Consider the following 22,909-nt stretch of genomic DNA (forward strand, 5'->3'; position numbering starts at 1 on the left):
CTCAGGAGGCTGAGGCAGGAGAATGACGTGAACCGGGTAGGTGGAGCGTGCAGTGAGCCGAGATAGCGCCACTGCACTCCAGCCTGGGCGACAGAGCGAGACTCCGTCTCAAAAAAAAAAAAAAAAAAAAAAGAAAGTCATGGATGAAAGGATCCTCAGTTTATTATCCTGTGAAATAGTAGCTGGGACATTTCTGAGGCCCAGAGAAGGGAAATAACTTGAATGAACAGGTTAGGAGCAGGCCAGGCGACGTGGCCGGCGCCTGTAATCCCAACTCGGGAGGCTGAGGCCAGAGGATCTCTTGAGCCCAGAACTCAGTGAATAGCCACTGCACTCCAGCCTGGGCAACACAGCGAGACCTCGACTCAAAAAACAAAAATAGAAACAAACAACAAGCTTAGGCGCAGAACTGAGACTCAAACCTAGGTTTCCTGCTCAGCCTCCACACCTCCCAGGCCCCCGCTGACACCCTCAGGCTGTTCCTCGTGGCTGCTAACTTGGAACAGCCCCAAAGCCAGGTCGAAGGTGAGTCTCCCCGTCCTGGGAACTCCTGGCCCTGCAGTTTGCACGGCGGATGGACGCAGTCAGGCTCTCCAGGGAGCTGCGGAGAGCCCCAGGACTTGGAAAAGCCCCAGAGCGCGCCCCTGGGGGAAGGGGACCTTGGGACCTCGAGGCGGCTGGAAGTCGAGGGCATCGCCCGGGGGCCGAGTTGGGCTCGGGTGTGGAGAACGAAGCCGAACGCTGGGCTCTGGAATCCCCTCCAGAGCGCTCCGCCCGCCTAAGCAGGGTCGCCCCACCCCCGGCCCGCCAGGCGCAGTCGGCCCCGCCCCCTGGAGCTCCGTTCCCCCGGCAGCCAGCGCCGCGGCCTCGCGCGCAGTCGGCCGATCCTCTCGCCGAGCAAGCGGCGTCCCAGCCGCCGCGCTCGCCGAGGCCCTGGGTTGCGGGCTCCCGGCCGCCTGCGAAAGCATGGCTCGGCCCGTGCAGCTGGCCCCGGGCTCGCTGGCGCTAGTGTTGTGCCGGCTGGAGGCGCAGAGGGCGGCGGGGGCCGCGGAGGAGCCCGGCGGGCGCGCGGTGTTCCGCGCCTTCCGTCGGGCCAACGCGCGCTGCTTCTGGAACGCGCAGCTGGCGCGCGCCGCCTCGCGGCTGGCCTTCCAGGGCTGGCTGCGGCGGGGGGTGCTGCTGGTGCGCGCGCCCCCTGCCTGCCTGCAAGTGCTGCGCGATGCTTGGCGGCGCCGGGCGCTGAGGCCGCCGCGCGGCTTCTGCATCAGGGCGGTGGGTGAGTGCGGGACCCGGAGGGGAGGGGCGTCCCGCGCCAGCTGTGAGCTCCGAGCTCCGCGCTACAGGGGCGAGCGCGGCCCCGTCTTCTGCCACAGAGGCTAGGTGCTGCTCTGAGGGCCCGGGGGCTGCGGTTGGGCGGCCGGTCCGGGGGGGCCAAGACGTTCCCTCCCGCTAGGACACTGCCGCTGTAGTCCCCAAGGTGTGCCTGGCCGCTGCTATGACGGGCTCCGGGCTGCGTCCGTTCCTCAACTCTTAAAGCCCGTGGAGTGTACAGAAGGAACTTTCTGCTTAGAAAAGTGATGCTCTGGATAGAGAGAGGCTTTGGGCTAGGGGCCACTGTCTAGGCTCCACCGGGGCTGTTAGGAAGGGTATCCCAGGGGAATGGCCAGAGTTTACCAAATCTGGCTGCTTTATTATTATTATTTTTTGAACTATAGATCTGCAGCGGACGGCATTCTGGTTTTCATGTCCTGCAGTGTGGTGGTCTTGGGTCGGGACCTAGCAGCTTTGGGGTCGTTAACTTCTTGGGGAAAACAAATAAGTAGCGTCTCATCCCTTTAGCTGAATAGACAGGATTCCACCTTCCCAGTCTTTTCAGACTTAACTGTTTGTTAGACAACAGCAGCTTTTTGCCTTTTTTCATAAAATAGCTTCTTATTTGAGAAACTAAACCACTGCACCCGGGAGGGGTCTCTGACCCTGGGCACTAAACCCAGGCAGGTGTGTCAGCTCCCTGTAACAGCCTGGTTCTTGTCTGCATTTATGTGAGGCTGCAAGGGCCATTTGATGGTGTGTTGACAAGTCACTAGTTGTTCAGCGCTTAATTTTCATTCTTATCAAGGAACCCCTCTGTGTCAGTCCATAAATCATCCTCTTCCATCCGAGGAGGAGCCGCAAATAAAAAACATTCGTTTGGCCAGGCGCGGTGGCCCTTGCCTGTAATCCCAGCACTTTGAGAGGCCGAGGCGAGTGCATCACCTGAGTTCAGGAGTTAGAGACCAGCCTGGCTAACATGCTGAAACCCCTCAGGAGTTCAAGACCAGTCTGGCTAATACGGTGAAACCCCGCTTCTACTAAAAATACAAAAATTAGCCGGGACGTGGTGGCAGGTTCCTGTAATCCCAGCTACTTGGGAGGCTGAGGCAGGAGAATCGCTTGAATCCAGGAGGTGGTGGTTGCAGTGAGCCGAGATCGCGCCATTGCATCCAGCCTGGGTGACAAGAGTGAAACTCCATCTCAAAAAGAAAAAAGAAGAAGAAGAAAGGAAAGAAAAAAAAAAGCACTTATTTAATTTCCAGGGATTTGAAAACAGGGCAGCAAGAAGCAAGCACGTGACCGATAACTGTACCATCCATTCAGAGATGGTATTACCACATCCCAGCAGCCAGTGCTTTAAACCTTCGCTTCTCACCTCCATGCTCTCTGTTCGCTCTCCTCCCCAACCCACACCCATTTTTCTTAAGCTCAGAAAAGAGCTCTTTGCAAAACCACATGTACACATTTCCTCTCCTTTTACTTGCAGGAGTGAAGAAAATAGGTTTCTGGCTCTGACAGCAGTGAGCCAGGTAGCCAAGCCAAAATCCTCATGAGCGAAGAGGTCTTTCAGACAGGCTCGATGAAAAACTCTTTTCAGTTCTGCATCCTCAGTTTTTCTGGTTTGAATTAGTGGTTACATTCTCAGGTCCCCCCTTTCAAAGGGTGAGCATAGAGTATATTGCAGAGAGGGAGTGGGATGCAGGGTGGGGGGTCTAGACCTGGGGACGAAATAAGAGAGGGCTTGTGCTAAGTCACGGGCTGCCACTAATGCCCCAGTAAGCAGTGGTAAATGCTGGTGTCTGTGTTGGTGCTGTTTGCTGCCGTCTGAAATATGTATCACACGTCACCTGTTGCTCCCATTCTCTTCTGCCCAGTAGGTAATGCTGCCTCATAGCACAACTCAGGATGCAGTGGACACTATGACCCCATCTATGGGGTGTGCAACACAGTGGACTTCCCCCGGGGTCATCACCCTTGACTTGGGTCTCCTGGCAGGAATGATTTTGAGGTTTTTAAATTTTATTTTTAATTTAATTTAATTTTTTTTTGACAGGCTCTCTCTGTTGCTCAGGCTGGAGTGCAATGGTACAATCTTGGCTCACTGCAACCTCCAACTCCTGGGTTCAAGTGCTTCTCCTGCCCCAGCCTACCTCAGCCTGTGGAGTAGCTAGGATTATAGGCACCCGCCACCTTACCTGGCTAATTTTTGTATTTTTAGTAGAGACAGGGTTTTACCATGTCGGCCAGACTGGTCTCGAACTCCTGACCTCAAGTGATCTGCCCGCCTCAGCCTCCCAAAGTGCCGGGATTACAGACGTGAGCCACCGCACCTGGCGATTTTTGTTCTTTATAATATTTTTATTCCTTTTTTTAAGCCTTGACCATGGCAAGGACAGATTTTGAAGTTTTTAACGAGTCCTGATACGAATTTGAACATTTAGCTGGGATTTGGACAAAGCCACCCATTAGGACATTTTGAGGAGCAAAATGGAGAAAGATCTTATTTGATGCTGAGTGATGGATACACATGGGGGACAAAGGGGATGCTTTTGCTTTGAATAGTGTTGCTAATTGCCGATTTCTGATCTAACTTGGGGTCCCTAGGTTCATATCAAAAGAGAAGAGGCAGCTCTTGGGCTACCTTGGAGTCCTGGAGGGTGGCGAAGGCAGAAGAAGCTGCTTTCCCCAAAAGGAATTGAAAGTTTGTGTCGGCTTGCTCTCTTGCCTCTTGCAGCACTGGCTTCCAGGAGGGCAGGGAAAGAGCTGCTGTGGACTATTGCAGGTTGTTGCTCCATTCTCACTGTTATTTTGTAGGAAAGGGCAAAATGCTAGAAAAGGACACAAACAGTCAATCTGATCTCTTTGCTATAGATATTTGTTTATTTATTTATTTATTTTTCAGACGGTGTTTCACCCTTGTTGCCCAGGCTGGAGTGCAATGGCGCGATCTCAGCTCACCGCAACCTTCACCTTCTGGGTTCATGCAATTCTCCTGCCTCAGCATCCCGGTAGCTGGGATTACAGGTGCCCACCACCACGCCCAGCTAATTCTTGTATTTTTAGTAGAGATGGGGTTTCACCATGTTGGCCATGCTAGTTTCGAACTCCTGACTCAGGTGATCCACGCGCCTCGGCCTCCCAAGTGCTGGGATTATAGGCATGAGCCACTGCGCCTGGTAGATTTTTTTTTTTTTTTTGACCCAGGCTGGAGTGCAGTGGTGCGATCTCGGCTCACTGCAAGCTCCGCCTCCCAGGTTCACGCCATTCTCCTGCCTCAGCCTCTCCGAGTAGCTGGGACTGCTGGGATTACAAGCGTGAGCCACCGAGCCCGGCCTGGCTAGATGTTTTTTTAAAGGCTAATTTACTGCTGCATAAAAGCATTAGGGTATAGGAAGTATTGCTGGCCAGCTCAGGCAGAAAATGCAGGGAGAGAGGGATGGCGGTCAGCTTTGTAAGTCCAGCTGTGCTGCCTTGGGTCTTATAAGACCTGGGACTTGTAAGAGGAGGGAGCACCCTAGCCAAGCCAACTGGAGTGACTGGAGCCCCAGGTGTAGACCTGAACTTAAGTCATGCAGAGGTTTATGTTTTCTTCAAGTTTTGTGCCTTAGTTCTCTCTGATTTCATTCTCTCTACCTTACCTTTCCTCTGGTAAGAAAAGTAGTCAGGCCGGGCGCAGTGGCTCACGCTTGTAATCCCAGCACTTTGGGAGGCCGAGGCGGGCGGATCACGAGGTCAGGAGATCGAGACCACGGTGAAACCCCGTCTCTACTAAAAAATACAAAAAAAATTAGCCGGGCGTGGTGGCGGGCGCCTGTAGTCCCCGCTACTCGGAGAGGCTGAGGCAGGAGAATGGCGTGAACCCGGGAGGCGGAGCTTGCAGTGAGCCGAGATTGCGCCACTGCACTCCAGCCTGGGTGACAGAGCCAGACTCTGTCTACACAAAAAAAAAAAAAAAAAGTTCCCAGGCAGAGAGTATTGCTCTAAAAAGAGAGACATTGAATCTTTAGCTTGATTAACAAGGGGCTAACTCTGCTTTTGTGCTCCAGTCCTCAAATGTTGTATTTTTTTTTTTCTTTTTAAGTGGAGACGAGGCCTTGCTCTGATTCCCAGGCTGGTCTCTAACTGCTGGGTCCAAGGGATCCTCCCCCCTCGGCCTCCCAAAGTGCTGGGATTACCAGTGTGAGCCACTGCACCTGGCTCAAATGTTTTATTTTCTGTTTTTCATTAGCCAGTGACATTAACAAATGAAAGAGTGAGTTCTGGAAGCTGGAGGGAGACTGCTGCCTAATCAGCTGAGCCACTGGGGAAGGAGGTACTGCAGGAAGGTGGAACACCTCTATTTGTTTGGAAGAATCTGTTGCTACTCTGAGAATACACCTAATGGGACAGGAAAGATTAACGGTGGGGGTGGGCGGCCACTTGGCCAAGCAAGTTTGTTCCCTTCTGAAATTTATAGCTGGGGTGTCTCCACCCTGTCACCCCTAGCAGGGCCTTTCATTTTTTCTCACTGAATAAAAATGCCCCAGGCCATGCCTGGTGGCTCTTGCCTGTAATCCCAGCACTTTGGGTGGCTAAGGGGGTGGATCACATGAGGTCAGGAGTTTGAGACCAGCCTGGCCAACGTGGTGAAACCCCGTCTCTATTAAAAATAGAAAAATTAGCCCGGCATGGTGGCACGTGCCTGTAATCCCAGTTACTTGGGAGGCTAAGGCTGGAGAACCCGGGAGGCAGAGGTTGCAGTGAGTGGAGATTGTGCCACTGCATTCCAGCCTGGGCAACAGAGTGAGAATGTCTTAAAAAAAAAAAAAAAAAGAAAGCACCAAGTGCTGGTGGCTCTTTTTAAATACTTGCTTCATGAATTCATTCATGAGCCAGGTACTCTTCTAGGTGTTTCTCTGTGTTTTGTTTTGTTTTGAGACAGAGTCTTGCTCTCTTACTCAGGCTGGAGTGTAGTGGTACAATCATGGGTCACTGCAGCTTCGACCTCGGGTGCAAATGATCATCCTACCTCAGCCTCTTGTGTAGCTGGGAACACAGTTGCGTGCCACCATGCCTAGCTAATTAAAAAAAAATTTTCAGTAGAGGCAGGTCTTGCTCGCTATGTTATCCATTTTGGTCTTAGACTCCTGGGCTCAAGCAATCCTCCTACCTCTGCCTCTTAAAGCGCTGGGATTACAGGCATGAGCCACCTCGCCCAGCCACTTCTGTGGTTTTTTTTTTTTTTTTTGAGACGGAGTCTCACTCTGTCGCCCAGACTGGAGTGCAGTGGTGCGATCTCAGCTCACTGCAACCTCTGCCTCCCGGGTTTAAGGGATTCTTCTGCCTCAGCCTCCTGAGTAGCTGGGACTACAGGCGCATGCCACCACGCCCGGCTAAGTTTTTTTGTAATTTTAGTAGAGACAGGGTTTCTCCATGTCGGTCAGGCTGGTTTGGAACTCCCGACCTCGGTTGATTCATCTGCCTCAGCCTCCCAAAGTACTGGTATAGCAGGACAAGCCGCAGACAAAACTCCTCAGACACCGAGTTAAAGAAGGAAGAGGTTTATTCGGCCGGGAGCATCAGCAGGACTCCTGTCTCAAGAGCCGAGCTCCCCGAGTGAGCAGTTCCTGTCCCTTTTAAGGGCTCACAACTCTAAGGGGGTCCATGTGAGAGGGTCATGATCAATTGAGCAAGCAGGGGGTACGTGACAGGGGCTGCATGCACCAGTGATCAGAGTGAAACAGAACAGACCACGAAGTTTTACAATGCCTTTCCATACAATGTCTGGAATCTATAGATAACATAACCCGTTAGGTCAGGGGTGGTCTTTAACTACCAGGCTTAGGTCAGGCAGGCCCAGGCCTGGTTTCGGGTCTGGTTCCTAGGCACCGGGCTACCTGCCTTTAGTTTCGCTTTTCTTTCTTTTTCTGAGTGTAAAACAATATAAAACAATATGAGAGGGTCTGTCTCTCTTCTCTCACTGGGATTACAGGTGTGAGCCACTGCACCCAGCCCGCTTCTGTGTTTTAATGCACCTTTCATTCAGATTTGCCTCTGCTCAAGGGAAATAGAGTCAGGCTCTTTTTCCACATCCAGTTCAAGAGGGGATGGCTGAGTGGGAGGCCGTGTTCTGGAAGCTGGCTGGTTCACACAATCTTCTCCATCCCACAGTGACTCCTCTTGGTACTGCAGTTTCTGCCTTTAGTTAGGCAGGAGTTCTTTGTGCTTTGGGAAGTGCTGAAGATCAGGCATATCAGGTTGGCCAAAGGGAAGTGATGGGAGGATCTTCCACTTCTTGTGCTCCTCCTACCTGATCCCCCAAACCCCTCTGAGCATGGCCTTCCAATCACGGAGAAATATTCAGGCAAAATTGCAAGTACTCTAGGAATGTAGAGTGTAGTATCTGCACTAATGCTAGATGTTGACTGGTTTCAGAATCTATCCTGGGATCTGGTTTGGGAGAGCAAGAACAGTGCTAGGGTACTCGGTGCCTGATGCTGCAAGAATTGGGCAAGTCTCTGGACCACTGTTCTTATTTGTTCTGTGACTTAGGGAATGGTTTGGGGGAGTGTGTACAAATGGTAAGGAAAGGGAGTGGTCTGATTCCTATTCTGTTTTATTTCTGAAGTCCTACCTTGAATGACAGTAGGATATCTTATAGCACTTCGTGGCTAATGGAATTTTGTAGGTGAAATTTATATTTAGGGAAATGCACACATCTTAAATTTACTATTTGATAAATTTTTCAAATGCATACATGTGTGTAACCCACATTCCTAGCAGGATTAGAACATTACCATTACCCCAGAAAGTTCCCTCCTATCCTTTCCCAGTCAGCTCTGCCTCGATTCTCAGAGATAACCACTATTCAGAATTATTTTTTCTTTTTTTGTTTTTTCAGACGGAGTCTCACTCTGTCACCCAGGCTGGAGTGCAGTGGCGTGATCTCGGCTCACTGCAACCTACGCCTCCCAGGTTCAAGTGATTCTCCTGCGTTAGCCTCCCGAGTAGCTGTGATTACAGGCGTCTGCCTCCACACCCGGATAATTTTGTATTTTTAGTAGAGACGGGGTTTCTCCATGTTGGCCAGGCTGGTCTCAGACTCACAACCTCAGGTGATCTGTCTGCATTGTCCTCCCAAAGTGCTTGGCTTATAGGCATGAGCCACCATGCATGGCCAGGCTTTATTATTATTATTATTTATTGATTTATTTTGAGATGGAGTCTTGCTCTTTTGCTCAGGCTGTAGTGCAGTAGCACAATCTCGGCTCACAGTAGCCTCCACCTTCTGGGTTTAAGCAATTCTCCTGCCTCAGCCTCCTGAGTAGCTGGGATTACAGGCGCCTGCCACCATGCCCGGCTAATTTTTGTATTTTTAATAGAGACGGGGTTTCACCATATTGGCCAGGCTAGTCTCAAACTCCTGACCTCAAGTGATCCGCCCGCCTCGGCCTCCCAAAGTGCTGGGATTACAGGCATGAGCCACCGCACCCGGCTGGCTTTATTATTATTTTTTAGATACAGGGTTTCACTCTGTCATCCAGGCTAGAGTGCAGTGGCACGATCATAGCTCACTGAAGCCTTGAACTCCTGGGCTAAAGTGATCCTCCCGTGTCAGTCTCCTGAGCAGCTGGGACTACAGGCATCCATCACCACATTTGGCTAATTTATTTTTATTTTTTTGTAGAGATGGAGTCTCCCTGTGTTGTCCAGGCTGGTCTTGAACTCTTGGGCTCTCACTTCTCTGGGCCTCTAGTTCTTTAGGTGTGAACGGCTTCCTGCCTCTGCTTCCTAAAGTGCTGGGATAACAGGCATGAGCCACCGTGCCTGGCCTGTTTTTAAACACATTAAGTTATCTACCCTCTCATTGTATTGTGCATTGGGCCTTTTCAGTATCCTTCTGCTTACGCGCATTCCTACTGAAAAACACCAGTGCAAAATTATTTTCAGTTACAGGCAGCAAAAGTGAGACTTGAGGAGTCACTGGAAACTGTAGTTCAAAGTTTCCAGATGACCCAGAACCACTGTGGTTAGTGAAGAAAATTTGAGTTCAATTGTTTTTTTCTTTGCATGGAGTCTCGCTCTGTCGCCCAGGCTGGAGTGCAGTGGTGCGATCTCGGCTCACTGAAACCTCCGCCTCCTGGGTTCAAGCAATTCTCATGCCTCAGCCTCCTAAGTAGCTGGGATTACAGGCGCGTGCCACCACGCCAGGCTAATTTTTTGTATTTTTAGTAGAGACAGGATTTCACTGTGTTAGCCAGGATGTTCTCAGTCTCCTGACCTTGTGATCCGCCTGCCTCGGCCTCCCAAAGTGCTGGGATTACAGGCATGAGCCACCACGCCCCACCCTTGAGTTCAATTTTTTGTGCTGCCATTTATTAGCTGTATGTCCTTGAGCTAGTTACTTAACCCCTCTCAGCTCCATTGTCTACATGGGTACAAATGAGGACACAATAGCCCCTTTGCAGGTTGTTTTGAAGATAAGGTACCTGAGAGCCTTCAGCCTGTACCTGGTTCAGAGTCAGCATCAGGAAAACAACAAATACAAGACAATTTCCAGCATGGAGGAAGAAGAGAATGGGTCTGGATTCTTGTTCACTAGACAAACCTGTCTCTGTTAAGGCCTGTGCTAATCATTGCTTGCCTGGCATATACTTATGTTCAAGACCTCTGTCCTTCTGTCCTGTCCTTTGTGCTGGTCACATCCACAGCCGTGTGTTGTCCTGTGCCTCAGCCCAGGTCCCAAGGGGTGCCTGGTGCCGGAGAAGGAGCCTGTACTGGGATTCTGATGTCTGAGTTTGCAACCAACCCTGCTGCTAAGTTGCTGGGAGCCCCCCAGCCTATCCTCTCACTTCTCTGGGCCTCTAGTTCTTTAGATGTGAACGGCTTCCTGCTCACTTTGACTCTGTTGACTGGCTAAGCCTTCCCACCTATCTTGGCCCTGGCCTCACCTGGGTCAGCCTCCCAGTCATCTGTGTCAGGAGGCCTCGGGAAGAAGAGACAGAAGCTCACACCGAAGTTGCTTAAGATACTTTCCACAAACAGGGGAAGTATACCTTCCTCTTAGTACTGCCCAGACATCTTGGTTCTCTAATACCATTCACCCTTCACCAAGCAACTGAAGCTACACAGTTGTTGAAGCACCCACACCGTGCTGGGCTGCCCTTGTGCTCACAGTCATTTGTTAGGTATGCATTGAGCATTTACCCTCTGCCCAGCCTGACAGGTTGGTCTGTACAGAGGGGCAAAAGGCTTATGCCCTGACCTCAAGGAGCTCATAGTCTAGGGACCAGATGGATGAATAAATGATACACAGTTATAGGGAGCAATAAAAGGATAGTTGATCAAGAATCCCATGCATATGTGTATGTGTATTCAAGGAAGACTTCCTAGAGGAAGTGATGCCTAAATTAAGATACGCAGAATAAGTAGATGTTAGCGTAGTGAGAAGCACATTTTAAGTTGAGAGTGGGGGCATGTATCCCAGTTGTATGACCCACATGGGGAACCACAAGCTTCCGGGTGCAGCTGGAGCATGGAGCGGGAGGTGGGTGTTGGCACAAAGGGCCTGCAGAGGAGCTGACGTGGAATGGGCCCTGAGTACTCTACTCATGCATCTGAGCCTGAGGTCACTGAAGAGTATTATGCAATAAAGTGCGTGTATGTGATTATATATATAATCCTGTTTACATGATATACATGGTAGATACTTCCCAGCCTGAAGTATGCATTATTTTTCATCAATGGTTATCTGGAATGGTGGTGCCTTGGAAGGGTGATGTAAGCCCCCATGGGCCTACCAGAGTGCCCATGGTGCTTGTTCAGTGGCAGATCTGACATCTGAGAAGGACCTCAGGAGCCATGCAGGACACCTAGGATCTAATCCCTTGTCACTAAGCAGCTGAGTGGCCAGCTTCTCATCCAGTCCCCTTGGGGCCTTGGTTGCCTCATGTGTTGGCAGGTATTCTGCCTGCCCTTTTTACTGCACAGATTTGGCATCGGACTCGAATAAGATACCATCTATGCAAACACTTTGAAAAGTGCACAGTACAAACACCAGCATGTCTTTACATCTATTTGTGCCTTCTTTAATTTCTTTCATAAGTGTTTATAGTTTTCAGTATGCCTGTCTTTCACCTCCTTAGTTAAGTTTATTCCTAAGTATTTTATTCCTTTTGGTGATGTTGTCAGTGGGATTGTTTTCATTTTGTTTCTTTTTTTTTTTTCTTTTTTCCTTTTTGAGATAGGGTCTGGCTCTGTCGCCCAGGCTGGAGTGTCATGGTGTGATCATGGCTCCCTGCAGCCTCGACCTCCAAGACTTAAGTGATCCTTCCATCTCAGCCTCTCCAGTAGCTGGGACTACAGGCAGGTGCTATCACACCCAGCTAATTTTGTGTTTTTATTTTATTTTATTTTATTTTTTATTTTTTATTTTTTGAGACGGAGTCTTTCTCTGTCCCCCAGGCTGGAGTGCAGTGGCGCGATCTCGGCTCACCACAACCTCCACCTCCTGGGTTCACGCCATTCTCCTGCCTCAGCCTCCTGAGTAGCTGGGGCTACAGGCGCCCGCCAACATGCCCGGCTAATTTTTTGTATTTTTAGAAGAGACGGGGTTTCATCGTGTTAGCCAGGATGGTCTCCATCTCCTGACCTCGTGATCCGCCCACCTCGGCCTCCCAAAGTCCTGGGATTACAGGCTTGAGCCACCGCGCCCGGCCAATTTTTGTGTTTTTAGTAGCGATGGTGTTTCACCGTGTTGCCTAGGCTAGTGTTGAACTCCTGGGCTCAAGTGATTCTCCCGTCTCGGCCTCCCAAAGTGATGCGATTACAGGCATGAGCTAGGACTGTTTTCTTAATTTCCTTTTTGGATAGTTTATTGTTAATGTATAGAAATGCAACTGATTTTATGTTCAGTGTGGGTTCTGTAACTTTACAGAACTGATTAGTTCTAAGAATTTTTGTGTGTGGCATCTTTAGGGTTTCCTATGTAAGATCATGTCATCTGTAAACAGAGATGATTTTACTTCTTTTCTGATCTGGATATCTTTTATTTGTTTTTCTTGCCTAATTCCTCTGGGTAGGACTTCCAGTAATATGTTGAAAAAAAGTGGCAAGAGCCGGGTGTGGTGGCTCATGCCTATAATCCCAGCACTTTGGGAGGCTGAGGAGGGCAGATCATGAGGTCAGGAGATTGAGACCATCCTGGCTAACATGGTGAAACCCCGTCTCTACTAAAAATACAAAAAATTACTGGGCGTGGTGGTGGGCGCCTGTAGTCCTAGCTACTTGGGAGGCTGAGGCAGGAGAATGATGTGAACCCAGGAGGCGGAGGTTGCAGTGAGCTGAGATTGCACCACTGCACTCCAGCCTGGGCAACAGAGCGAGACTCTGTCTCAAAAAAAAAAAAAAGAAGTGGCAAGAGTGGGCATCTGTGTCTTCTTCCCAGTCTTACAGGAAAAGCATTCAGTTTTTCACTGTTGAATATGATGTTAGCTGTGGGCTTTTCACATATGACCTTTATTGTGTTGAAGTAATTTCATCCCATATCCATGGATTGGGAGACTTAGTATTTTTTAAGTGTTCATACTACCCAAAGTGAGCTACAGATTCAATGCAATCCCTATCAAAATCCCAACAGCTTTTTTACACAAATAGGAAAAACAATTCTAAAATTCGTATGGACTCACAAAGGATCCCAAAATAGCCAAAACGATTATTATTATTTGAGGCAGGGTCTTGCTCTGTCACCTAGGCTGGAGTACAACAGTGCAGTGACAGCTCACTGCAGCCTTGATCTCCTGGGCTCAAGCGATCCTCCCACCTCAGCGTCACGAGTAGCTGGGACCAGAGGTGCGTGCCATTACACCCAGCAAATTTTTAATTTTTTTGTAGAGACAGGGTCTCGCTCTTTTGCCAAAGCTGGGCTTGAACTCCTGGGCTCAAGCAATCCTCCCACTTTAGCCTCTGCCAAAAATGACTTTGAGAAAGAAAAACACAGCTGGGAGTCTCTCTGGCTGGGGGGCTGCCTGAAAAAAAGAACAATAAAAAACAAAGCTTGAAGCATCACACTTCCTGATTTCAAAATACATTACAGGCCGGGCATGGTGCTCACACCTATAATCCCAGCACTTTGGGAGGCCAAGGCGGGTGGATTACCTGAGGTCAGGAGTTTGAGACCAGCCTGGCCAACATGACAAAACCCCATCTCTACTAAAAATACAAACATTAGCCAGGCGTGGTAGTGGGAGCCTGTAATCCCAGCTACTTTGGAGGCTGAAGCAGGAGATTCGCTTGAACCCAGGAGGCAGATGTTGCAGTGACTGAGATTGCGCCACTACATAGAGTGAGACTCCGTTTCAAACAAAACAAAACAAAAACCACACACACACAAACAAAAGCCAAAAGGTATTACAAAGACATAGTAATTAAAACGTGGTACCACATAAACACAGATATATACAGCAATGGAACAGAATAGAGAGCCCAGAAATAAACCCACACATATACAGTCAACTGATCTTCCTCGAGGGTGCTGAGAACACACAACGGGGACAAGAGGGTCTCTTCAACAAATGGTCCTGGGAAAACAATCTCCACATGCAAAAGAATGAAATTGTACCCTTTTCTTATACCATCCACAACAGCCAACTCAAAATGAGTTAAATGTAAGACCGGACACTAAGACTCCTAAAAGAGAACATGGGGAAAAGCTTAATGGCATAGATCTTGACAATGATTTTTTAGATATGACACCAAAAGCACAGGCAACAAAAGCAAAAATAGAGAAGTGGGACTAAGTACAAGCATCAACTATTTTATTTTATTTTTTAATTTTTATCTATTTATTTATTTCAAGACTGGGTTATGAGCCTGGCTAATTTTTGTGGGGTTTTTTTGGTAGAGCTGAGGTTTCACCGCGTTGCCCAGGCTGGGCTCAAGTGCTGGGATTACAGGCGTGAGCCACTGCCCCCGGCCCAAGCACCAAATATTAACAGTGGTTATTTTGTTTTATTTATTTATTTATTTTTGTTTCTTTTTTGAGACAGTCTTATTCTGTCACACAGGCTGGAGTGCACTGGTGTGATCTTGGCTCACTGCAACCTCCACCTTCCTGCTTCAAGCGATTCTCATGCTTCAGCCTCCCAAGTAGCTGGGATTATAGGCATGAGCCACCACACCTGGCTAATTTTTTCTATTTCTAGTAGAGAGAGGGTTTCGCCATGTTGCCCGAGCTTGTCTTGAACTCCTGACCTCAGATGATCCAACCACCTCAGCATCCCAAAGTGCTGGGATTATAGGTGTGAGCCACTGTGCCCGGCCTATTTTATTATTTTTGGCTGGACTAATAGTTGGATAGTGGGCCAGGTGTGGTGGCTCATGCCTGTAATCCCAGCACTTTGGGAGGCCGAGGCAGGCAGATCACGAGGTCAGGAGATCGAGACCATCCTGGCTAACATGGTGAAGCCCTGTCTCTACTAAAAATACAAAAAATTAGCCAGGCATGGTGGCGGGCACCTGTAGTCCCAGCTACTCGGGAGTCTGAGGCAGGAGAATGGCATGAACCCGGGAGGCGGAGCTTGCAGTGAATCGAGATCACACCACTGCACTCCAGCCTGGGAGACAGCAAGACTCCGTCTCAAAAAAAAAAAAAAAAAAAAAATTGTTGGATAGTGGTAGTTCATTGTGACTTTAATTTGTATTTCCCTAATGACTAGTGAGTTGGGCATCTTTTTTTGTGTGCTTATTTGCTATGTCTGGATCTTCTTTTTTTTTTTTTTTTTTTTTTTAAGATAGAGCGTCACCCTTGTCGCCCACGCCGGAGTACAATGGCGTGATCTTGGCTCACTGCAACCTCTGCCTCCTGGGTTCAAGTGATCCTCCTGCCTCAGCCTCCTGAGTAGTTGGGATTACAGGTGCCTGCCACTACACCCAGCAAATTTTTGTATTTTTAGTAGAGATAGGGTTTCACCATGTTGGCCAGGTTGGTCTTGAACTCCTGACCTCAGGTGATCCACCGGCCTCGGCCTCCCAAAGCACTGGGATTATAGGCATGAGTCACCATGCCTGGCCTGTATCTTCTTTAATAAGTATCTGTCGAAATGTTTTACCCATGAAAAAAGTTTTTTTCCTTATTAAATTGTGGGATTTCTTCATATATTTTAGATACAAGTCCTTTGTCAGATATGTGTTTTGCAAATGATTTTTTCCCAGACTGTGGCTTGTCTTTTCATTTTTTAATATTTATTTATTTTTGAGATGGAGTCGCACTCTGTCACCCAGGCTGGAGTGCAGTGGTGCGATCTCGCCTCATTGTAACCTCCACCTCCCTCTTTCAATCGATTCTCCTGCCTCAGCCTCCCAAGTAGCTGAGACTACAGGTGCGCACCACCATGCCCAGCTAATTTTTGTATTTTTAGTAGAGACAGGGTTTTGACATGTTGGCCAGGCTGGTCTCGAACTCCTAACCTCAACTGATCCACCCTCCTTGGCCTCCCAGAGTGCTGGGATTATAGGTGTGAGCTACAGTCCCTGGCCAGCTTGTCTTTTTAATTTCTTACCAGTGTCTTTTGAATGTTTTAATTTTTTTTTCTTCAAGATGGAATCTCACTCTTTCACCCAAGCTGAAGTGCAGTGGTGCGATCACGTACCTCCCGGGTCAGGTGACCTTCCTGCCTCAGACCCCAAATATGGGACATTGTCACCACAAGTGGTAATTTTTTTTGAGATGGAGTCTCACTCTGTCGCCCAGGCTAGGTGCAGTGGCACCATCTCGGCTCACTGCAACCTCCGCCTCCCAGGTTCACGCCATTCTCCTGCCTCAGCCTCCTGAGTAGCTGGGACTACAGGCGCCTGCCACCATGCCTGGCTAATTTTTTTGTATTTTTAGTAGAGATGGGGTTTCACTGTGGTCTCGATCTCCTGACCTCATGATCCACCCGCCTCAGCCTCCCAAAGTGCTGGGATTACAAGTGTGAGCCACTGCGCCCGGCCTTTATTTTTATTTTTTTTGAGACAGAGTTTCACTCTTGATGCCCAGGCTGGAGTGCAATGACGAGATCTTGGCTCAATGCAACTTCCACTTCCCAGGTTCAAGCGATTCTCCTGTCTCAGCCTCCCGAGTATCTGGGATTACAGGCGCATGCCACCATACCCGGCTAATATTTGTATTTTTAGTACAGACGGGGCTTCACCATCTTGGCCAGGCTGGTCTTGAACTCCTAACTTCAGGTGATCTACCCGCCTCGGTCTTCCAAAGTGCTGGGATTATAGGTGTGACCCACTGCACCCGGCCCCAATTTTTGTATTTTTAGTAGAGACAAGATTTTGCCATATTGCCCAGGCTGATCTCGAACTCCTGGGCTCAAGTGATCCTCCCACCTCAGCCTCCCTGAGTGCTGGGATTACAGGCGTGAGCCACTTTGCCCACCTCTATTTTGAGATTTAACATTTAAATCTATGATGCATTTCATGTTAATTTTTGTATGTGGTACAAGTTATGGATTGAGGTTTTTATTATTATTATTATTATTATTTGAGACGGAGTCTCGCTCTGTCACCCAGGCTGGAGTGCAGTGGTGTGATCTCAGCTCACTGCAACCTCTGCTTCCTGGGTTCAAGCAATTCTCCTGCCTCAGCCTCCTGACTAGCTGGGAGTACAGGCATGTACCACCACACCTGGCTAATGTTTTTTGTATTTTTAGTAGGGATGGGATTTCACCATGTTGGCCAGGCTGGTCTTGAACTCCTGACCCCAGTTGATCCACCTGCCCCGGCCCCCCAAAGTCCTGGGATTACAGGCATGAGCTACCACTCCTGGCCAGAGGTTATTATTTTTTGCATATGGATGTCCAATTCTTCAGGAACTCCCTTGTTGGAAAGACTGTCCTTTCTCCATTGGATATCGCTGGCTTTTTGTCAAATAGCAATTGACCACATGTGTGTGTCTATTTCTAGACTGTTCTTTTTTCTTGATCGATACACCTATTCTTTCTCCAATACTACAGTGTTTTCATTACTGTAGCTGTATAGAAATCAGACATTCTGAGTCCTTCAAGTTTGTTTCTTTTTATTTGGTTATTATTGGTTCTTTGCTTTTTCCATGTAAACTTTAGAATCAACTTGTCTATTTCTAAAAAAAAATTCTACTTAAGTTTTTATTAGGATTGTGTTAGTGCTTGCTTTGGCAGCACATATACTAAAATTCAGACAATACGGAGAAGATTAGCGTGGCCCCTGTGCAAGGATGACATACAAATTAATGAAGGGTTCCAATTAAAAAGAAAAGGATTATGTTAAATCTATAGATTAATTTCGGGAGAATTCACATCTTAACAATCAATATTGGGTCTCCTGAGCTATGGAGGCAGTATATCTCTCTAGTAAATCTTTGTTTCTAATTCTGTTACAAATGTACATTTTGACCTTTGAGTTCCTGAGTCTTTGAACACCTTCTGTAAAACAAAATGCCTTCCAGATACCAAGGAATAAGGAATGCAGGTGCTTGAAAAAGCCAGAAAATGGAAACCTAAATAGACTCATTTAAATTCTCCAGAGGCAAAGTGGCACTGAGGATCAAAAAGGAAGAAATCCCTTGAGGAGAATTAGAACATCTGTATCAACTGAAGGGAAAAAATATTTTGAACGGCAACAAAAGATGACCCCAGTATAAGTTTAAAGAGCAGCAGCAGACACATGTTATTATGGGAGTTTGTTTTGTTGGGTCAAGGGTGGATTTGGGGATTGGAAGGTAGAAGGTTTGGTTTTGTTTTTCTCGAGATCACTGTGTTGCCCAGGCTGGAGTGCAATGGCACGCTCTCAGCTCGCTGCAACCTCTGCCTCCCAGGTTCAAGCGATTCTCCTACCTCAGCCTCTCAAGTAGCTGGGATCACAGGCATACACCACCACGCCTGGCTAATTTTTTGTATTTTTAGTAGAGATGGGATTTCACTATGTTGGCTGGGCTTGTCTCGAATTCCTGACCTCAAGTGATCCACCTGCCTCAGACTCCCAAAGTGCTGGGATTACAGGTGTGAGCCACTGCACCTGCCGGAAGGTAGAAGTTTTTTTGTTTTTTTGTTTTTTTTTTTGAGACGGAGTTTTGCTCTTGTTGCCCAGGCTGGAGTGCAATAGCATGATCTCGGCTCACCGCAACCTCCACCTCCCGGGTTTAAGCAATTCTCCTGCCTCAGCCTCCCAAGTAGCTGGGATTACAGGCATGCGCCACCACGCCTGGCTAATTTTGTATTTTTAGTAGAGATGGGATTTCTCCATGTTGGTCAGGCTGGTCTCAAACTCCCGATCTCAGGTGATCTGCCCGCCTCAGCCTCTCAAAGTGCTGGGATTACAGGCGTGAGCTACTGTGCCTGGCCGATAGAAGTATTTTTAAGTCTTCTCTTCTGCCTCCATCTTGCCTGGAATAGATCAAGTCCTTTCCTTTAGTTGTTGATCAAGAACCATGCTGGGCCAGCCCTGACCTGGGTGCCAGGTGGGACATAGTGAGGGGCACTAGGTCCTGTTGCCCTGAGGACACACCTGGAAAACACATCTGTCATTTTCCTTCCCATGTCTCCTTCAGGGCAGAGGCAAGGAGCCTGGCCCTTAGTCCCTGCTAATGGATCATAACTGGAAGATGCTAATTCCACCCAGACCTCAGTCAGGTCAGGCACAGCCCAGCTGTACTGCTGCCTGCCACCTAAGCCCAGTGGCCTGCAAGACCTTTCACCTTTCCACCCAGCTTTTGCGTGGGCTTTCCATGCCGCTGCTTGGAGCTGCAATGCCACTGGTCAGGTTAGATATTTAAGAAGGGGGAGGAGGGCCTACAGATATGAGATGATGGGCAATTTGCTTAACCTTTCATGCCTCTGCTTCCCCATCTGTGAAACAGATGATAATACTACCAATTTCATAGTGTGGTTGCAAGGATTAAATGAAACAATACATATAAAGCACTTAGGAGAGGGCCCAGCACACAGTGAGCTATCAGTGAATGTGAGCAGTTTTGTTTTGTTGTTTGAGACAGTCTCACTCTGTCTCCCAGGCTGGAGTATAGTGGCGTGATCATAGCTCACTGTAACCTCAAGTTCCTAGGTGCGAGTGATTCTCCTGCCTCAGCCATCCAAGTAGCTAGGACTACACGCTCGTGCTACCATGCCTGGCTAATTTTTTAAAAATTTTCCTGTAGAGTTGAGTTCTTGCTGTGTTTCCCAGGCTGGTCTCAAACTCCTGGGCTCAAGCAATCCTGTTGCCTTGGGCTCCCAAAGTGCTGGAATTACAGGCATGAGCCACGGTGCCTGACAACGTTAGCAGTTAATTATTATTATGGAACTCACAGGGTGCCAAGCCAGGCATGGGACCCACATCTGGCATCTCAGGCTGTCCTGGAGGCCTCATTCTGTCACTCTGGAGCATATCCTTCGGCCATCTTGGTTTCATGTGCTGAGAAATCACTATGGTATTAGACACAGGAACAACTTTCTTCTGAATTAGGACTACATTCTTGTAGCCCAGACTTTGCTTTTTCAGGTTCAACCAGGCATTATTGGCCCTGTGTGTCCATGAGACCTGGATTCCAGTCCTAACTTCTCCCCTAACTGGCCAGCTCCCTCCAGTCTCTGGACTTCAGCTACAGTCTGTGGCGTACATGTGTTCCATGCTGTGATGTACTGTTCTCAACCCATTGAATCACTGAATGATTCTCTTAGGCCAGTAATTCCCGAACTCTTCCTATTATTTAATTTATAAATTACCATTTCCTAATAGTATGGAATGGCCCATATTATTTTTAATTTATACATGATGAAAATTATGCTTTGAAAAATGGACAGTTGTGATTTCTAACCATCTGAGAGAGGGAGTTTCAGTCTCTGGGAGCTGTGGAAGGAGCCCTCAACCAGAGGAGGTTCATCTGTGGATCATGCTGGGGAGGACCCAGGGAGCTCAGGCACCTCCTGCCCGGCCATGTGCACAAGGCCTCTCCCATCTGATTGGGCCAAGCGCTTGTACACAGAAAGCTAGTAAGGGCGGAAGCTTACAGGATGAGATATGTTACTCAAATTCATCTCATGATTGTTCTTTCATCCCTGTTCTAGATTTTGATTTCTGTTGCAATACAGGTTGAAAAATTACCTGCAAGGAGGAGTTTTTGTGTTTATTGATTTTTTTATCACAGCATTTTTCCGAATCCTCTTCTCCTAAACTTTCCATTCATCTGACTCTTCACAACCCTAAGAAAGATACGGCGTGCCCTTTAAATGGTAATTGTGGGTCATGTAAAATTGCCAGTACCTGGAAAGCAATAGCATTTGGGGATGGGACTTTTCAGAAAGCCCAGAGCTGTGTTTTTCGTTTTTGTTTTTGTTTTGAGAGGAGTCGTGCTGTCGCCCAGGCTGGAGTCCAGTGGTGTGAGCTTGGCTCACTACAACCTCCACTTCCCGGGCTCAAGCGATTCTCTTGCCTCAGCCTCCTGAGTAGCTGGGACTACAGGCAGGCCACCACGCGTGGCTAATTTTTTGTATTTTTGGTAGAGATGGGGTTTCACCATGTTAGCCAGGATGGTCTCGATCTCCTGACCTCATGATCTGCCTGCCTCAGCCTCCCAAAGTGCTGGGATTACAGGCATGAGCCACTGCACCCGGAATGTTTTTTGTTTTTAAACCGAAGCTTATTTCTCTAGCCCTGCAGTTGGCCATAGTTACATTTACTAGTCGGAAGCCTTGGTAATAAAAAGAGCTCCCCGCCCTCCCACCTTAAACACTTTCCAACTTAAAGTGCTATAGAGCTTAGTGGTTACTTGATGGGCCTTCAGCACAAAGTGCATAAAATAGTTGAAGACATCCTTTTCAGAAGGAAGCCTGGTTATCAAACCAGGGCACTTTGCAAAGACAGTGCCTTCTATTTCCATTCACACACTTTCATCCCACACAATGGATTAGGGCAATATTTCCCAAAGTGTGGCATGTATATTATTGTGGTGGTCATTGTGGTGGTGCACAAGTTGATTTAGATATACTTTTAAACATTTGGCTGGGCACAGTGGCTCACGCCTGTAACCCCAGCACTGGGAGGCCAAGGCAGGTGGATTGCATGAGCTCAGGAGTTCAAGACCAGCCTGGGCAACGTGGTGAAATCCTGTCTCTACAAAAAATACAAAAATTAGCCGGGCATGGTGGCGTTCAGCTGTAGTCCCAGCTACTTGGGAGGCTGAGGTGGGAGGATTGCTTGAGCCCATGAGGTCAAGGCTACAGTGAGCTGAGATCGAGCCACTGCACCCCAGTCTGGGTGACAGAGCGAGACCCTGTCTCAAGAAAAAAACAAAAATAAAAAAACCAGCAAAAAGCAAACAAACACAAAAAAATGAGAGGCCAGGTGCAGTGGCTCACACCTGTAATTCCAACACTTTGGGAAGCTGAGGGGAGGATCACTTGAGCCCAGGAGTTGGAGACCACCCTGGGCAACATAGGGAGAGCCTATCTCCACAAACAATAAATTAGCAAGGTGTGTTGTGTACACCTTTGGTCCCAGCTACTCAGGAGGCTGAGGTGGGAGGGTTGCTTGAGCCTGGGAGGTCAAGGTTGTAGTGAGCTATGATTATATCACTGCATTCCAGCCTGGGCTACAGAGTGAGACTATCTAAAAAAAAAAAAAAAAAAAAAAGGAAAAAAGAGTGGAGAAAGGGAGATTCTAGGAAGTTGAGTGTTGTAAGAGTAAACTTAATTGTGTTTTAATTCACTTTCTAATACAATTATTATCCAATTGTGATAGTAAAAAAAATCATTAAACTTGTAAATATTTAAGGTGATGGATATCCTAATTACCCTGATATGGTCTTTATGCACTATATGAATGTATGACTGTACCAGATTACCACATGTACCCCCCCAAATATGTACATCTATTTGCTGGGCACAGTGGCTCACACCTGTAATCCCAGCACTTTGGGAAGCTGAGGTGGGTGGATCATTTGAGGTCAAGACCAGCCTAGCCAACATAGTGAAACCCTGTCTCTATTAAAAATACAAAAGTTAGCTGGGCATGGTGGTGTGCGCCTGTAATACCAGTTACTTGGGAGGCTCAGGCAGAAGAATTGCTTGAACCCAGGAGGTGGAGGTTGTAGTGAAGTGAGATTGCACAGTGTACTCCAGCCTAGGCAACAGAGTGAGACTCTTGTCTTAAAAACAAACAGCCGGGCGTGTTGGCTCACCCCTATAATCCCAGCACTTTGGAAGGCCGAGGTGGGCGGATCACCTGAGTTCCGAGGTGGGTGGATCATGAGACCAGCCTGGCCAATATGGTGAAACTCCATTTCTACTAAAAATACAAACATTAGCCAGGTGTGGTGGTGAGTGCCTGTAATCCCAGCTACTTGGGAGACTGAGGCAGCAGAAACGCTTGAACCTGGGAGGTAGAGGTTGCAGTGAGCCGAGATTATGCCACTGCACTCCAGCCTGGGCGACAGAGTGAGACTCCCTCTCAAAAATAAATAAATATGTCATCTCACTGTCTTCTGACCGCCATTGTTTCTGATGAGAAGTCAGCTGTTAATCTTATTGTGATTTGCCTGTATGAGTTTAAGTTTTTCTCTTACTGCTTTCAAGATTTTTTTGTCTTTTTTTTTTTT

At 48.1% G+C, this 22,909-nt stretch overlaps 1 protein-coding gene and 1 non-coding gene across 3 annotated transcripts in view; both read left to right on the forward strand.

The window, feature by feature from the left end:
• The first annotated feature begins 873 nt into the window (after window positions 1-873).
• Window positions 874-22,909, forward strand: part of STOX1 (storkhead box 1) — a 62,686-nt gene continuing 40,650 nt past the window's right edge. The window contains exon 1 of one of the 2 annotated variants that reach the window (XM_032138733.2): window positions 874-1,276. In XM_032138733.2, the coding sequence (XP_031994624.1) occupies window positions 967-1,276 (310 nt within the window). In that variant the 5' untranslated portion in view covers window positions 874-966. The remainder of the gene's footprint in view (window positions 1,277-22,909) is intronic. The other variant, XM_058436301.1, reaches the window with a different exon arrangement.
• LOC116466126 (U6 spliceosomal RNA) lies at window positions 17,465-17,571 on the forward strand. The gene has a single exon (XR_004247380.1). It is a non-coding gene; the product is annotated as a U6 spliceosomal RNA (small nuclear RNA).

Source organism: Hylobates moloch, unplaced genomic scaffold, assembly GCF_009828535.3.
Source record: "Hylobates moloch isolate HMO894 unplaced genomic scaffold, HMol_V3 SCAFFOLD_3, whole genome shotgun sequence".
Taxonomy (NCBI): Eukaryota; Metazoa; Chordata; class Mammalia; order Primates; family Hylobatidae; genus Hylobates; species Hylobates moloch.